The sequence below is a fragment of the Lampetra fluviatilis genome, chromosome 45, assembly GCF_964198595.1.
Source record: "Lampetra fluviatilis chromosome 45, kcLamFluv1.1, whole genome shotgun sequence".
Classification (NCBI taxonomy): Eukaryota; Metazoa; Chordata; class Hyperoartia; order Petromyzontiformes; family Petromyzontidae; genus Lampetra; species Lampetra fluviatilis.
The window spans coordinates 1527171-1544906 of NC_136319.1; the positions used below are offsets into that span (position 1 = coordinate 1527171).

The 17736-nt window shown below is 48.6% G+C and overlaps 1 protein-coding gene across 1 annotated transcript; it reads right to left on the reverse strand.

The window, feature by feature from the left end:
- Positions 1–3156: 3156 nt before the first annotated feature.
- Positions 3157–12416, reverse strand: LOC144947464 (nuclear factor 7, brain-like). The gene is made up of 6 exons (XM_078876696.1): positions 12096–12416; positions 10197–10292; positions 9723–9956; positions 5201–5223; positions 4869–4981; positions 3157–3703 (listed from the first exon to the last, which is right to left on the reverse strand). The coding sequence occupies exons 1-6, from the start codon at positions 12399–12401 to the stop codon at positions 3165–3167; spliced, it is 1311 nt and encodes a 436-aa protein (XP_078732822.1). The 5' UTR covers positions 12402–12416; the 3' UTR covers positions 3157–3164.
- Positions 12417–17736: the final 5320 nt, after the last annotated feature.

Sequence of the window (17736 nt, forward strand, 5' to 3'; positions counted from 1 at the left end):
TAGACATCCATTTGTCCGGCGTCCCGCATGAAACACATTGAAAAACATAGAAAATAGTTGACCGATTAAAGCCAGTTTTTATTAAATGCTGATGCTTTTCTTACTACCAGCCGGCACATCGTATGAAAAAAATATTTTATTCATGTATTTTTATATAATTTTTGTATATGTATATTTCTTGAATCTTGATGGGGGCAGCGCCCCAGCGCCCTCTATTGACAAGCCGCCACTGGTGCCTACCTGTGATTATCGCCCATTTTTTTTCTCTGACATGGAGCGCTGCGGTGGTGCTTCTGCAACCCATTGTCTGTCCATCCGTTCTCATTAATTTGATACTCACTCTGGTCAATCTGGAAGGATGCCCGGCTGGCGAATACACACCCTGCGAGTGTGTATTCGGTATGGTGGTTGGGGGGGGTCGTGGCTCTGCAATCCCCTGACCTCATGGTCTGCTCTTCTAGCTTAATATACCACCCCAGCCCCCCCCCCCCCCCCCCCGATGTCGTGTATGACTCAATGCGGCTGGCCCGGTGAACCTTTTGGTGCCCATACAATTTTAAGCCAACTCAGGGGCACCGCAATGTGACCTGTCCTGTGAGGGTCGGCTAATCTCCTAGCACCGGGAGACCGTGGGACTTTCCTCCTAGGGACCCTTCGGATTAAAACCTATTGTGCCAGGAAATCCCCCGCGAGGACTCTATGTGTGTGCACTGTGTGTGTGAACTCAGGGTGGGGGCCAGGGGGGAGTTGCGGCGCTTACAGAGTTGCTTCGAGGCCGTGGCACCACATCAGCTCCCAGTATCGGCCGCCATCATGTCCTTCTCCCCCCTCCTCTCAACTAATCCCTGCGTGTCTCCTATCCTCCAGAGCTGGATGAGACAGCTTTGCTATTTTATGCTATTTTCTCAGGGTACTTACACCTGCAAGTAAATAAAACAAAATTCAACGTACTGTCTGCATGTTTAGTGTCAGTTATTTGGAGACAATGTTTGTAGGAGGCACCTTCTTTATTTAGTAACATTCATGGTCTCATCTACACACTCTCTACAGTCGCTTAGCCTAGCCTATACACAATGCTAGCAGTCTAACACTGACGGTGCTGACTGATACAGCCAAGCACACATTTTTTGGAAGCACAATATCTAGCGAAGACGGCAGCGACGACGTCGACGAGACGACAGCAACGTCGAGATGAGTCATATCCCAGAACCGGCAGCCTCGAGCTCCCGCTCTCGGCTCCTTTTATCCTACCAGCACGGCCTGGCCCCGCCCTGGCCGCGCCTCCCTTCTCGAACCCACAAGCAGGTTACAGGGTTTTCCAGATGGGGTCCTTTGTGACCCTTGCCCTAGTTCCTCTGCTCTGCCAACACACCCGTGCACACGCTCACTGGCGTGTGCACTGTCTGTCCACCACAGTTGCCGCCGTTGTCCACCAGCCGGTGCTATTACACTACACATGCATGGAGTAATTTGTTCGTGCTCTGCTGGTTACTCTTGACAACCATATTGTTTGCAATTAATGAGTTTAGAAAGGTCTACTATATCGTTGTCGGTTACCATATGGATTTAAATGTTATCATAGTTATTTTATTTTCGCAGATTCATACGTGATTATTCACCAATGACTTTCATGTGTGATGTAATTTCACACCTTTATAAATGACCTCACGTACCCCCTGGGACATTGCCACGTACCCCTGCCATAGAGGATGGTGCAGTTGAGCTGTACTGCGCTCCAACATCTACACTTCTCGCCTTCCCCATCCCGCACTGACAAGCGTGGTGAAGTATAGTAAAAAAAATAGCTTTCTCACGTGTTAGCGGGTTGTAACCGTGTGGTGTGGAGTCACAGAACTAAATTCTCTCCACCCGCTATGCCCACTCTCGTTGTTGACGATGCCAGGCTCTGAGGTGGCAGCCTTCAAGAGAGCGTCCACATGGCTCATCAGCGATGTCTCTTCTGGGAATGGTCTCGACTCACGGGCCTTGTTTACAATGCAGGGAATCCCCAGTGGCGGGAAGGCAGAATATCGTTTTGTTTTCTGAATATTTATTTATACTGCAGGAGGGATCCGATGAGCTATAAAGCAATGTTTCAAAGATGTCCAGTAGTGTTGGACCAGCGAGGGAGTGGATGAGTTTGGCGCTGGGCAAGGAGGATGAGAATTCCTCGACCAGCTGCTGAGGGGTGATGTCACCGTGCCGGGAACGTGCGTGGTGACGTCACGGCGCACAAAGCATGCGTGGTGACATCACCACGCCGATAATACAGCAGCAGATAATTTGAAGAAGTTTAACACGTAGGCTTTCGCGACCCAATATTATTCATAATAAAGGTTTTTTTATTAGATGAAGTCGAAAATAGTTAGATTGTTATTGTTAGTGCCTTTTTTTGTGGTGACATTTCTTTATTTGCTTATTCATTTTTATATTGAATTTGTTTGGTAGTTGCTGAATGTAGTATTTGGTCGTCATATTTAATTAATGCACAGCGTTGTGGGAAAAAATGAGCATGAATAACGCTACATAAAACGAAATTATTATTTGTGTTTCATATTTTTATTTCAGTATTAACGATACAAGCATTACAATGCTATTTTAGTACGTTTACATTTATTTTTATTAAAATTTCTATTTTTATTGTATTTCTCCCACAATGCGTTACATCACCGCTGTATAAGCACATCCCAGTTCACCATTGATAATATAATACTTACACCCCTACACTCTAATCACACTCTTCTGGCAGGGTGAATACATCTATTTTAGCGCCACACACAGGGTGGTTGTTATTTTATCACCCCTTAGGACAGGGGTCAGCAACCTGCGACTCTGGAGCCGCATGCGGCTCTTCAAGGACTGCTCCGTGACGTTATTTATTAAGGACCACCATCTCGTATTTATCACGTGCATTGTGGCTCCTGAAATAGTGATGGGTTTTTTGACCGAATTCGTAAATAAAATGGCTTTTCTTGTTAGTTTGGTTGCCAATTCTTGCTCCAGAAGGTTGCGAGGAATTTACACTCACCCACATTCTAATGCAGACCCTCGGCACTCCTAACCACTGACGCCCATCTACCAGTCAGGGGCGTGGCACTGCGTGTAATGGTGATGACGGTGGCGAGCGTCGTGTGTCGTGGTGTCTGCTCTCTACGGCGTTCATGTTAACGACTCAGATCCACAATCGTCACTGTGCTACCAACCCCCACCCACAGTCCAGGCTGTAGGGGCTGAGTGAAGGTTTGGCGAACTGAGTGTAACAGCGTCATGGAGTCGGCGTCGTAAAACGACAGGAGGCCCGCGTCCCAGTCCAGATGAACTCCGACTCTCCGTGGAGGTTCTGGCACCGATAGTGAGATCTTCACCCCGCCCTGCCACACGAAGAAGCTGTTGTTACGTTTCTGTAGACTCCAGGAGTCGTCACTCCCTCCCAGGCTGCACTCAGCACCACCCCCTCTCCGTGGGATCGTCCCGTATGCGACTCCAATCCGACACCATGACTCCACGCTCCCCACGTCCACCTCCCAATAGTGCTGACCCGATGAGAAGATCTCAAAGCACAGGGCTTGTGGATACCAATCAAACCGGTGTGGGTGGTGGGGGCGACCCTGGGAGATGTCGTTCCACGTCACCGTTCTGAGATCCGAGGAAATCTGAAGTTTGTCGTGGGCTGAGTTTGTGTCCAGAGTCGGTGAGCGTCCATCTGTGGTGACGAGAGCGACAACGCTCGCATATCAGTCACAGCAAGGCGAGTAGCAACACAAGCATTGCATGGATAATGTCGAAAAACACATTGTGTATTGTATTATCATTTATGTTATGGCAATAATGCAATAAATAATACATCTCATACGTAACAGATGCACAATTAGTATAACATGCATAACAAATGCATACTAGTATGTACACACAAATACTTACGAATATGATTATTATTAATAATACTAATAGAACTATGAATGTGTGTGCCATAGTAATGAACATTGGTGATGATACCAGCACGACGATGTCAATGCCACTCTTGTAGCATCTCTTTATAAACACGGCATTTGTACAATAGTCACCACAGCCTCGCACAGACATTTTGTCAATCCAATGCTTGATGAGGGCCTCTCCACCCTGTGCAGGTCATGGGGGTTATTTGCCCATACGTTACCACTCTTGTCAGTTTTCGTTGGTGAAGGTTGGGATCATAACCATAGAAGCATAGAGGTACAATACAACAATGAATTATACTACACTGCCCTCTGCTGGCGTGATATGTAAACATTTGTTGCAGGGGAGACAAAAGCGGCAGGGCGTGGTGCTGGCCACCCACTTTCTCGTGTGCGGTGCCGGCCTGTATAGGTGCTCGCTAACAAGACTTGCCCCAATAGTCTGTTAAGGTTATACGGGGAAACTTTGTATTTCTCTGTATTTCTCACTAGGCTTACTCTAGATCCGCCTGATGTGCAGGAGGTCGTGCATTTGACTGATGATGCCTGCTGTATATTTGGAGTTTGTGTGTCTCTCCCCGTGGTCGCGTGGATTTTTCTCTAGGTCCTCCGGTTGTTTGCTCCACATTTAGAATCAACATGAGTATACATCAATGTCACGCGTTTAGATTATTTGACTGATATTATACATTTCCAAGTGATAATCCAATTCGTTGAGCTATCATTTGTGGCCAGGCGGCTTCTGAAAAAGCGCTAAATAGCTCAATAGGCCTTACCTGGTAAAATACAAATATTTTTTGAAGATACATTCCCCAATGCTATGTCACCTGTCTTAACAAAGGTCACCAGCCTACCCAGCAGTGCCTTTCTGGAACATTGTGTTTGTCATTAATTATGTTGACAGAGATCAGTATGCAGCGCAGAGAGACTCACACACGAGAGCAATGAGCTTTGTATTCACTCCTCCTAGAGAGATGACCTCTGTGAGCTCTTGGTGACTGAATGTGGGAGGAGGGGCATCCTGGATTCCCTGTGAGTCGGAGCTTCTGCACTCACACAGCACGGGACACACGGAGTCTAATGAGGGTCCATGTCCCTATAGACATGCACGAGACACGTAGACAAATGAGGGTCAATTATCTCTACCCATGGCAAATATGGAATGCAACTGCATCGAATGGAGTGTATTAGGAAGCACATCACGACCGATCACTTATTTGTCCACCAGGTGGCAGACAGTAGTTTGAGTCTGGGTTGGCACTGACCTGAGATTCTCATGCACGGGATCCTGAAAAACACAACCCCACATTTCACATTAACATTGACATCCTGAGTAGATGCTCCTCCTCCGCACAATCACCTGCTGTCCACAGTGTAGCACGACATCAGAGAATTAACAAATACCTCCAATCTGAGAATGGTGAAAAACACGGCTCTCTTAACTGGACACGGACGGAATTTAACAAGTGTAGTGACAGAACGGTCACTACTGTGTTGGCCTGTACGAAGGCTGGGGGCCCCAAGGGGGTGCCTGGCGGGTCACGTGGTGGAGGGATCCGGACCTTCCCAGAGGTGGGGGAAGTGAGGCGTGTCCTGGGAAGGGAGGCGTGGCCTGAAGAGAGCCAGCCACGCCGGGGCGGAGCCAGCCACGCCAAACCAGATATAAGCGTGGTGTGAACGCAGAGCTAGGCTGTTGTACTGTACTCCGAAGTGAAGACATCACGAGTCGTCAAGTCCCGAGTCGTCGTCCTGGGCCAGGCAGGCCGTTGCCTGCCTGGTCCAGTCTGTGTCGCGTTCCAGAGTGTTAGCGAGTTGAGGAAGGTGGTCACCACCTCATGTACAGTGTTATATTACTTACCGTTTAATAAATAGTGTTGCCTCCAAGCTGCGTGTGTGTGCACCTAATTCGGTACTACTACATTTGGTGTAGAAGTGGTCATCGAACTTTCGCTGATTAATTTGAAGAAGCTGTACCCTTCGCTGCCATGGTGTAAAAGCTGGCAGCGGAGTGCAAGACCCAACCGGAGGTGCGGATGGACGGTGTGGGTTGCACCTGGCCTCTCCCTGCGACGACCCCGGAGTCCGGGGCCCCGGTGATGTGCCCCGGGGGATGGGCGACTGCAGCCTGCATGGGAGGAGGCTGCGAGCCCGGGCTGGTCGCCATCGACGGCGAGTTGGAGCGACGTCGCTCGTCAACTCGACCAGCTGCTGGTGGCAAGGGAGTAGCCGGGTGTTGGTGAGTGATGGCGAAATTGCAAGATGACGCAGCTGTGGCGTTCGCGCCGTTTCGGCGGTGCCGGCGTTCCCGCACTTCCCACAGCGGCGTTCCCGCCATTTTCACCGCGGCAGTGTTTTCGCGATGGCGGCGTTCCCGCCTTTTGCGCCTTGTGTGCTGCGCCGGCCTGGCGGCGCGCCGCTGCAGCCCTGTGATTACGGGCCTCCCTCCCCACATTGAAGTAAGAAGAGCGGGGGAGGGCATCGGTGGTGAGAGCGAGAGGGGCCCGTGGTTGAAGAGAGGGGTTCGACGTTGGAGACACTGCTGGGAGGGACTTTTTCAGTTTGACTCTCCGGTTTTGTGTTCCTCGCGGACGGTTAAATACGGCGTCGAGATCGGTATCTTCTGGGTGTAGTTAATGATTAATTCGTTGTTGGTGTCCCGAGCTCCTATGATATGCTGTAGGTTGCCGTGTTAACGACTCGTGTTGTTACATCGTTTTGTTGCGAAATCGCCATTGTTATTGTGTATACTGTATGGAGTTTCGCTCGTGATTGTCACGTGTAACTGTAAGAAACTTTGATCGTCATTGTTGCCAAGGTACAGACCGTATGGAGCTTTGCTTGGAATTGTTAACAGTGTAGGGACTGTTGGGTACTTGCTTGTGATTATTTACTATGTACGGATTGTCTGGAGTATTGATTGTGTGTGTTGCCATGTGGGGACTGGATGGAGCATTGTGCCAAACAATTTACTGTACGAACTTCCGTATACTGCATATACTGTATTAATCAATTCGGCGATTCTTGGGGTTTGTGTATAGTTTTTTTGCTCTCAAAATTCGAATGCCCTGAGTCCCATGGTTAATGTTGAAGGGGATTTTGAAATGACAGGTTCGGTTTGTTTCAAACTCACTGGTTGGTTCCTGTCCATTGTTGCACAGATGATGTCTTTTGTGCGGGAATGCCCCTTGTGTTCTACATCGATCGGGGGTACGTTTCCGTTAATTGCCGTCAAATTGCGTTGCTCTCTCCACTCGGTTGGTACAGCTGCATGCTGCAATGCGAGTCTCGGAGATGATGTGTACGGATACGGGATGTGAGGTGTATTGTTGTGACCATTGAATATTCGGGATCGTCACAAATTGTGCGTACCTGTTCGGCATTGGATCAGTTCTGTGGGGGATCATAATTCAAATTGTATGTGTTGTGATGGTGTTAAATTGCGATGGTGACATGCTGCCAGGGATTTGGAATTGTGCTGCTGGCTGTCACCTATCTTGGGGCGCAGGTCCTGACCAGGATGGCCCAGTGAGTGTTGCGTGTCTAACATGAACGTTGTGGTCCCGTCATGCAATGGCTGACGGCTTGACCTGACAGCCCGGAGATTGAAACACTCCGTGGTATGTCTAGCCTAGTGGGCTGTGCGCTCACAGGGCTCGGAGAGTGTGGTCCCGTCATGCTGTGTCTGACGGCTTGACCTGACAGCCCGGAGATTGAAACACTCCGTGGCATGTCTAGCCTAGTGGGCTGTGTGCTCACATGGCTCGGAGAGTGTGGTCCCGTCATGCAATGGCTGACGGCTTGACCTGACAGCCCGGAGATCGAGACACTCCGTGGCTTGTCTAGCCTAGTGGGCTGTGCGCTCACATGGCTCGGGGAGTGTGGTCCCGTCATGCAATGGCTGACGGCTTGACCTGACAGCCCGGAGATCGAGACACTCCGTGGCTTGTCTAGCCTAGTGGGCTGTGCGCTCACATGGCTCGGGGAGTGTGGTCCCGTCATGCTATGGATGACAGCTTGACCTGACGGCTCGGAGGTTGAGACCCTCCGAGGCGCGTTGAAACAGTGGGCTGGAGATTCGTAAGGTTCAGGTGGAGTTGTCCTGTTACGTTGAGACTGTATCCCTCAGTTAGGGTGCATGTTGTGCAGTGAGTGAACGATGGGTCGTCTCAGCTTGGTCGGTACAGCTATATGCTGCGATGCGAGTCTTGGAGAGAGACTGGGTCGTCTCAGCTCGGTCGGTACAGCTATATGCTGCGATGCGAGTCTTGGAGAGAGACTGGGTTAAAATCCCACCGATATGGCCGACGCGTGCTGCTGGTTGTGACGCCACGTCGGAAAGGCGGTGGGGTGGTAACATGGAAATTCCCCCCCGATATGGCCGACGTGTGCTACTGGTTGTGACGCCGCGTCGGAAAGGCGGTGGGGTGGTAACATGGAAATTCCTCCCCGATATGGCCGACGCGTGCTACTGGTTGTGACGCCACGTCGGAAAGGCGGGGGGGTGCTAACGGGTGACTGTCATTGCATGCGTGATTCTAACGGGGGGGGGGGGGGGGCTGTGCTGGAGCATAAGTGGGTTAGCCAGTTTTCATGTATATTTGTTGTTAATTCCCCGTTTTCTATGCGGTTCCCTCTTACCCTCGTCGATTCTGTATATATTACGTGATTGTATTTCTTATCGGTCGCCGGTCATTTATTGATGTTGCTGGTTCGGAGGCACACCTTTTCGATGTTTCACAGTTGTGTTACAGCCGGGGACGGCTGTGTGTTTATACAGGGGGGGGTGATGTAGTGACAGAACGGTCACTACTGTGTTGGCCTGTACGAAGGCTGGGGGCCCCAAGGGGGTGCCTGGTGGGTCACGTGGTGGAGGGATCCGGACCTTCCCGGAGGTGGGGGAAGTGAGGCGTGTCCTGGGAAGGGAGGCGTGGCCTGAAGAGAGCCAGCCACGCCGGGGCGGAGCCAGCCACGCCAAACCAGATATAAGCGTGGTGTGAACGCAGAGCTAGGCTGTTGTACTGTACTCCGAAGTGAAGACATCACGAGTCGTCAAGTCCCGAGTCGTCGTCCTGGGCCAGGCAGGCCGTTGCCTGCCTGGTCCAGTCTGTGTCGCGTTCCAGAGTGTTAGTGAGTTGAGGAAGGTGGTCACCACCTCATGTACAGTGTTATATTACTTACCGTTTAATAAATAGTGTTGCCTCCAAGCTGCGTGTGTGTGCACCTAATTCGGTACTACTACACAAGTAACAAAATGTTATTTACAGGTCGAGTTCAGCACCGGTTAAATAACGTCCAACAACTCGTGTTTTTTATACTATGAATAAACTCAACTTTTTTGTTTACCAGGTAAGGCCCACTGAGCTGTATAGATCTTTTTCAGAAGCGACCAGGCCACAAATGATAGCTCAACGAAGTGGCTTATCACGTGTTAATTTATACTAGCAACCACATCCTCTAAACGCGTGATGTTGATTCTAAGTGTCGAGGTAAAAAACAAATGATCTGGAGAAAATCCACAAGACCACAGAGTGAGAGGGATACGCAAACTCCAAATATACAGCAGGTGTCAGGGTTGGGAACGAGCCCACACCCGTCTATATACCAGGTTTGAGTGCCACATAGAAGTAAAATCGCCTCCATTTCGAGACACCACCGCTTCCACCCAGATCGAAAAACATTTAAATATGATTGCCTGCAATGTCAATTTTTCACAGAGTGGTGACTCTTTCTTAGTTCTAGATAGATCTCTGATAAAGCAAAACCGTGAGTGAATGGAGGTCGGGCCACCTGCAGGAAGGAGAGTGAGTCCTGCTCGCTGAGGGCGGTGAGCAGCTGATTGATCTCCTGCTCCAAGTCCCGTGTTCTACTCTCATAGCGAGCGATATCCGCCTGGATGCGGAACAGCACGGAGCGGCCCTCCTCGTCCACGCGCTCCAGCGCCTCCCTCTCCTCCTCCCCCAGCTGCTCCCTCCTGCGCTTAAATTCTCGGCTGATCCGCTCCTTGGTCCCACGGAGAGACTCCTACGCAGAGATACGATGACGCGCTATTGATACACAACACAGTGCGATATTACACATCTTCTTAGTCCACTCAAAGAGGCAGGTGACGTATTTTTGGAAAACGTGGAGTAATGAAATGCATGAAAGAAGGAGATTTAGACAGAATATTCATGGGCACTCTTATGCCAATGTCTCTCTATGTACCTAGATTTTATGCGTCTCTGTCGATACCTGCGCGTATCTGCGTGTATCTCTCTGTACCTGCACATGCTGGTAAGCTTCTCTGAGCTGCTGTGTCCGCGATGCTGTCGTCTTCTTCTTCTCCTCTCTGACCATCTTCTTGAGTCTGAACAGCTCCTATACATAAGGTAGACAAATACATAATGTTTGCTACTCCCAACATTATCATCATGTGGCACATGTCTTTAACCCAGAGCCATGCAGGCAGGTTTCCTGGATCGCTGAGAGATAATCATCGCTCTTTGAAACGTCCAACCTCCCAGGCTGCGAGGTGGTGTTTAGGAGGTGGCACGACAGTCGTGTTTCAGGTAGGTGGCTGGATTACAGCGTGGTTTATTGAGGGGCGCTCACTGACATGCTCATGTTTTCTCCAGTTTTGCTGAACAATGTAATCGAGCGTAACCAATAATTATAACTCACGATATATCTACAGCACACACTTTGCGTGACAGTGTGGTAATGACCACAACTTAAATCCAAAATCTTAAAGGAAACCAAGCTAAGTTCCAGAGTGGTATAGGAGTACGGACAGCTCTGTTGCTGGTAGAGCTGTTGTTCGGGTGTGACAGGACAAGTTGGACAGAACTCAGGGTAGGGAGAGCCATGTGACCATGTTCATAGCGCAGCACGTTAACTACGACACCACTGCTCCCGCAAGCAGGAGCCGCACACTCGTACACATTCTAATTTTTTTTTTAGAAATGCAGTGTATATGGTATGAGTCATTTTAATAATAATGATACTAATAAATATATGCAAAATAACATTGCCAGGAGCAGGAAACACAATAATTTCAATATTATATAACGATACAAGGAATATTACCAGTAGCAATAACGACAATAACAACAATAAACATTCGTGATGATGATTATTGACTTCAATATCCTTCATTGGGATGTTTGCCTTAAGCTGTCCCCCATTTGATTGCCTGTGGCAAGGCTTGGCACTGGCAGGATGAAGCGCTGTTAACATGATACTCTGTCAACGCCAAGTCCCACCCATTTTGCTGGCTAAGTGACCTTAGTCCCGAACTGTGTTTCCCCATTTCACCTGAAAATACTGTGCCAGGCTAAACACTCTGGTGGTTGGCCAAGCTTCACCTTGGCAACGTTCAACTACACTCCAATGTTCTGTCACGTAATTTAAATACATGGAGGCCAAGGTTAGTGGCATTGTTTCATTTTCGACACCAAACATTGTCACAAAATCAAATCAAAATCTGCCCTATAAATAATCAAACCGTCCCACTGAAATTGCCTTCCATTTACCTCTTTTAAGTCCATGGTCAGTTTACTTTTTAAGAATCTCACGTTTGAAGTATCTCACATTACTCAACATTTCTCACATGTATGAATCTTATGTGAATTATGTTTAACATCTTTGCCAGCCATAAAACAAAGTGCTCTGTCTTATAACAAAACCATGGAACACAATGCTTTTCCATCCATTCAAATCAACATTTCCGTCTTCCGTATCTAGACTGTCTTTCGTGTGCCAGATTTATAATTGTTGCCCATAGTGATGTAATTGACCATCACAATGTTGACACAATCGGAGTCACCTAATAATATGCAAATAAAAATGATAAAATACAGACTATCTTAACAAAATACGCCAAGAATGTTGTATCTTCTTGGTTCTTTCGGTAAAGCCACGTAGAAGGGAAATAATAAAATAATAAAAGTAAAACAATAAAATAATTCTCACGACGTTTCGGCTGCTTGCGTTGTGGCCGAAACGTCGTGAGAATTATTTTATTATGTTTTATTTTTTTTATTTTTTTATTTCCCTTCTACGTGACTTTACCGAAAGAACCAATAAGATGAATCCCTGCAGTCACGAACGCTTTAAATCGAAAAATAGAATGTTGTAGTTACACTTTATGATATTGGGTTACAGCAGCGATTTAAATCTCACCTGCTTTGTCTGTTGTGCATTTTTTACTGGAATGACCTCATGCCCTCTATGTTCCCCAGAGATGGTGCAGACTGTGCAGACCAGGCTCCTATCCTGTTCACAGTAAAGAATGAGCTGTCTGTGCTGCCGGCATCTTCGCTCGTCCAGATTCGCGATGGGAGCCACCAGGACGTGGTCACTTAGCCTGGGATTCTCCAAGTGAGGCCTCAAGTGTGCTGCACAGTAGGATGTCTCGCATTTCGTGCAGGTCTTCACTGCAGGAGTCTGGCCGTCAACGCAGTTGTTACACACGACGGCCGTGGCCATCCTGTCTCCAACTCTGAGCTGCTCCGCCAGGTTGGCGTGGGCCACGTTCCTCCTCAGCTGGGGTCAGACAGGGAAGGCCACCTGGCAATGTGGGCAGCTGAAGCTCCTCGCTGTCTCCCAGGCAGCCTCCAGGGAACGGAGGCAGTAGCTCAGCGTGGAGGGGGAGACGAACGTGTCCAGGCAGATGGAACACCTCAGCTCACTATCCACACTTTCATTTGGATTCGCGCTCGCCACGACCCATGGGCTTCACTCGGATCGCTCGCTGTGTGGCTCAGAGAGACACTGGACTCTCTCTTACAGCGACGGTGCACAAGGAAGTAAAATCCTTAAAATCCTTTCATTGTCGTGATTGACATAACGAGATACTGCCTGGAATGTGAACCTGCGACCTTCGTGCACAAACACCAGCTTCAAGGTGAACACGGTTACTGCAAACACCTTTAAATGAGCAAAATATATGAAAGGAACTTACTGTTTAAAACAATAATAAAACATATAAATCGGTGAGACTCAGCTGTGGTAGCTCATTCATGATATGAGTATCGAGAGATGAAACTATCCTTCCATAGCTCTGCACACAGGTTAATGACTATGGTAAGACAGCAATGGATTGGGTCCCACGGAGGCAAGATCTCCCTCCCCTGATATACAGAAGGTTGTGGATTCGATCCCAACTCTGGCGCCTGTATATTTGGAGTTTGCACGTCTCTCGTCCACTGGTCGTGTGGATTTTTCTCCGGGTTCTCCGGGTTTCCCTCCACATTTATAATCACTATCACGCGTTTCGAGTATTTGGCTGCATTCAATTTCCACATAAGCCACTTACTTGAGCTATCATTTGTGGCCAGTTCACTTCTGAAAATGAGCTAAAGGGCTCAATGGGCATAATATGGTACAATAATTAAAAACAATTCTAATAATCTTGTTTTGAAGCTTTCGTGACTGCAGGAACCCATACTCTTTGGTTCTTTCGGTAAAGTCACGTAGGTATAAAATAAAATAAATCACGAAGTTTCGGGCGCAACACAAGCGTCCATCATCAGATGGGAAAGCATGGTCTGCTGCTGAGGCAGACTGTTTTAAAAGGTTTGAAATGGGTGTAGCTCAAGGGTTATAAATAAGTGGCCGGGGCTAGTGATGTTAATGTGAGAAATTAGAATGTAACTGTAAGATAGGAGGCCGCTCTCCTATCTTGCAGTTCCATGCTAATTTGAGCCTTTTGCCTGCAGTGTGAATATATCACCCACTCTACCTTCCTCCATCACCCACTGTTGGCGATTTCACCGTTTCTCACCCTCTCGTTGACTGAGACTGAAGTTTCCTTGCCGACCATTCACGTCCACATCCACTGCCTATTTAACCTGCGTTGTTTCATATTACCACGTACGCGTGCTATTGCACACGCGTCCTCCATCAATCCTTTCACATCTCCTCCCTCCCCTCTCCAAATGGTTCGTTTTGTACATCACAGCACGCTACTCCTCAGCTTGTTGAGGGTACAGCATGGTGCAATGCACAGGCATCGTGGCAGCTCAAGGTTTTTCAGAAGAATCAGGAGCGTATTTCCTCGAGTAAAGCTGTAGAGCTAGGAAGCTCTTGTTCGAGCATTACTTGGTCAGAAGATAATTATGCGTTTCACAACATCACTGGCACTCATTAGCACACTCACTCACCCATTCACGCATACACTTATAGCAACCAACTCACCAACCCACCCTCACGCACTTCACAACCAAAAGTTGATACTTTTCTGAGTAAAGTCCATTGAGATTAAACGATTTTTTTTTCAAACGCGATTTCAACATCAAAGCATTGCACAATTACAATCACACCACACTTACTGGCCTACTCAAACACTCACTTCCGCACCCACACACTCACTCGGCCACTCACTCGTTCACTCACCCACCATTTTAACTACTCACCCATCCACTCATTCACTCGCCCACTCACACACGCACATCACAATCATAAGAACCAGGAAGATATTTCCTGAGTCGAGCCCATTGAGCTAAGAAGCTATATGATGAGGGCGACCCAGCCGGCAGATGTGGGGAAATTTTGTCGTTGGTGGCTTGGCTCTTCCAACTCTTTGCCCGCCACGAGAGAACCAGGCATTTCCTCCACCTCTAGTTGGGTCAGGAGTCGGCAACCAAAACAATGACAACCGTTTTTTTCTAATTTGGGGTGGGGGGGTCCTATATTTTAAGATCTGCAATGCATGTGAATGCGAGACGTATTTGTGTTGAATTTCTTTCACATCGTACGCAGCTAACCGTGCTAATCGAAGGTGCAATGGAAGGACAACAATCTAAATACAACAACAAGCAGTTCTAATTGAATGAGTTTTCAATCTAGGGTATTTAAAAGTCATATCTCCAGTGTCTTCCTAATGTCGGAAGGAAAAGCGTTCCAGGCGACCACAGAAGCGCATTTTAAAAGTGCTGCGCAATGCGGTGGCAATCTTTGTTTGATTTCCAGCCAAAAGCCGTTGCTGATCGGAGTTTGTGTGATGGTTTATGCTTCTTGACGAGGGCGACTTGGCATTGGTCCTTAATAAACAACGTCAGGAAGCGGTCCTTAAAAAGCTGCACACGGCTCAGGAGCTGCAGTTTTACAACCCCCGAGTGTGTTTGTAGGGGTTTATCAGCGTGTACTTCTGTATGTATGTTGAACTTCTTTGGCACCGTATGTAGCGAACTGCATGAATTGTAGGTGCGGTTTAAGGACAACAAACTAAACACAAATAGCAGTTCTGAAGAAATTAGTACAGTGGTGAGTGTATAGGCGTGTAGTGTGTAGTCGTAGGCATGTTGAACCTCTTTGGCAACGTACATAGAGAACCCTGCTAAACGGAGCTGCGGGGGAAGGACAACAAACTAAAAAGAACAACCAGCAGTCCTAAATAAATAATCTGCCAATGAAGAGTATTTAAAAGTGCATAGCTCCAGTGGCTTCCTCATCGAACCGGATCAGTCTTGCATTCAGGCGACAGCGGGTGGAATGCGTTGTGCGTGGCTTGTACGAGCGGCAGAACCAGCCAGTCCTGTTTTCCTGAATGAGGCTTTTTCGAAATCGGGTTTATTGGTTGCATTTTGAAGACATTTATTTTATTCTTCATGATGCTCATTCTGTTTTTCTGTTTGCCGTGAGTCAATTGGCACCCTGGACACATTGTCTAGCTAATGAGAGGTTCCATCTCGATTGACATTTCCCAGGTGGAATATTTGAATGCTGAATATTTCATCATGGGCCACCCTCACTGCGTGGTTAACTTGCATATAGGCCAAAAATATGTTGGCTCAGCGTGTGCCAAATAAAATTACACCTGTAAGGAGCGCAGAATTACGCGTGGGAGCAAATGTCGTTCCAACAAAGATAACTTGCCCACCACTTGCACCCAATTTTATGTTGTAAACGATGTCTCGACTTATTATTTATTTTATTTACGACTTAATTTTTTTTCACGCTATATATTATTGCATGCATTTGCACTTTATTTTTAAATCCTTTATATTAAGTTCACTTGCTTGCACGCTTACGACCGTGCACATCTTTCGGTCGTTTTTTAACCCAATTCCCGTGATCCAATCGAGCTGACATTTTGCACACAGACTCGTTGTGCGTGACAATTTATTTTTGTGAAATTTTTTCCCCAAAATTTTACACTTTTTAGGAAAAAATAATTTATATTTAATTACCAATTGCTTAATGGTGGCAGGCAATCATCTGACCCATAGGTGGCAGCCATCTCAAGCCAGAGGACGAGAGGACTCTATCCGCCACGCATATAAGAGATTTATAATGAAAAACTTTGTTTTTACGGGTTAATTTTTCCCAATGCGGTGTTAGGCGCTGAGGTCGTGATGTTTTTTTTATTATTGTTGTTCTATGCTTCCGTACCGTTTCCGTCTTGCTATTACGTGTGTAGTGGTGGTACGCGCTGGGGTAGGGATCGTGTGCCAGCGCGTAGTGATTGGCTGAAGTGTGTTGGTGACGCGTGCTGACGTGGAAGGATCAGAGGCAGCGCAGGGTCGGGGGTTATGAGGCAGTGATTGGTTGAGTATCAGTGGGCGCGCTGACAGCGAAGGGATCCTGGGGAAAGCGCGCGGGGATTGGTCAACTAAGAGGGATGCTCACGTCGAGGTCCGCATACGCTCCGTCTCCAGTGAGCGGGGGCTATATAAGGTGGTGCGCATAGGCACACGGGGAGCGAGTAACCAGCGAAGACTGAAGACGGAGGAGGAAGAGCCCTGGGGTACCTAGTCTCGCTGTCCCTGTAGGGACCGGGCTCTGTGTGACCCAGAGGCGGAACCCTGGGACCCGAGACCGAACGTCCGTGTGAGGACCGGTCCTCGGGACTCAGAGGTTGTAGCCCACGCCCAAGCTGGGGTGGGCTGGTAGGCTCCACGGATGTTACGGGGCGGAGTGCAGGGAGAGCGTACAGTGCGAGCAGGCAGTGGGAGCATGCAGTGTGAGCATGCAGTGTGAGCCTGCAGTGTGAGTTATAGTGACCACACGTGTCGAGTGAAGAGTGTGTAGTCAGAAGAGTAGTGACCACACGTGTCAAGTGAAGAGTGTGTAGTTAGAAGAATAGTGACCACACATGTCAAGTAAAGTGTGTGTAGTCAGAGTAATAGAGACCACACGTTGTATCGTGACAAGTCAAGTTTTAATAAAAAGTGTGCTACCCGTCAAGTGGTTTCCTGCCGTCTTTCCAATACTTCAACTGGCGTCAGAAGTGAAACAGTCTTCCAAGCATGGATACAAGGAAGACCCGTCGGACTCACGGGATTGACCGCGAGGATAACCTTGACGACTTGGGCCAGCTGGCATCGGGGGGTGAGGACGAAGAAATGCCGACGCCGCAAGATCCGCCGAAGGCACCGGGCGACCGACCGGGGACCGATTCTGTACTCCGTGAGGCACACTCCCGTCTGGCGGAGCTGCTGCTCGCCGCCGCGTCTATTCTGGCGGAGATCAGCACGTCGGGAGGTGCGGGGATGTCAGCGGACGTTCTACAGGGTCGTCCCGCGGATTCCCGCCAAAATGACTGGGCGATTCCCGCCATTTCAACTGAGCGGACATCTTTTGGCGGGAACGGCGAGCACCACGTGGCGGCGGTTCTCCAAGCGCGCACGCTTACGTCATCTACGCGTGCTGCGGACCGCCATCAGGCAACCGCCATTGGGGCCGCCATTTCGCACACCGACGGAGCGGCGGAGAGAAACTACGAGGCAGACGACGGCTTCATCTTTCAACAGCGCCTTCCCACATTGTCGGCCTTCAAGGCGGAAGGCGGGGATTGGGGCGCGTTCCAGCTCAGGTTTCT

What these genes read in the sequence shown, in the direction of transcription:
- LOC144947464 (XM_078876696.1), bottom strand. Translation starts at nt 12,401, where the DNA reads ATGGCCACGGCCGTCGTGTGTAACAACTGCGTTGACGGCCAGACTCCT. An exon ending in CCCGTGCATGAGAATCTCAG is followed by an intron (nt 4,982 to 5,200) that starts GTCAGTGCCAAC and finishes GTGTGAGTGCAG; the next exon opens with AAGCTCCGACTCACAGGGAA. An exon ending in AAAGCTCATTGCTCTCGTGT is followed by an intron (nt 3,704 to 4,868) that starts GTGAGTCTCTCT and finishes TCGTCACCACAG; the next exon opens with ATGGACGCTCACCGACTCTG.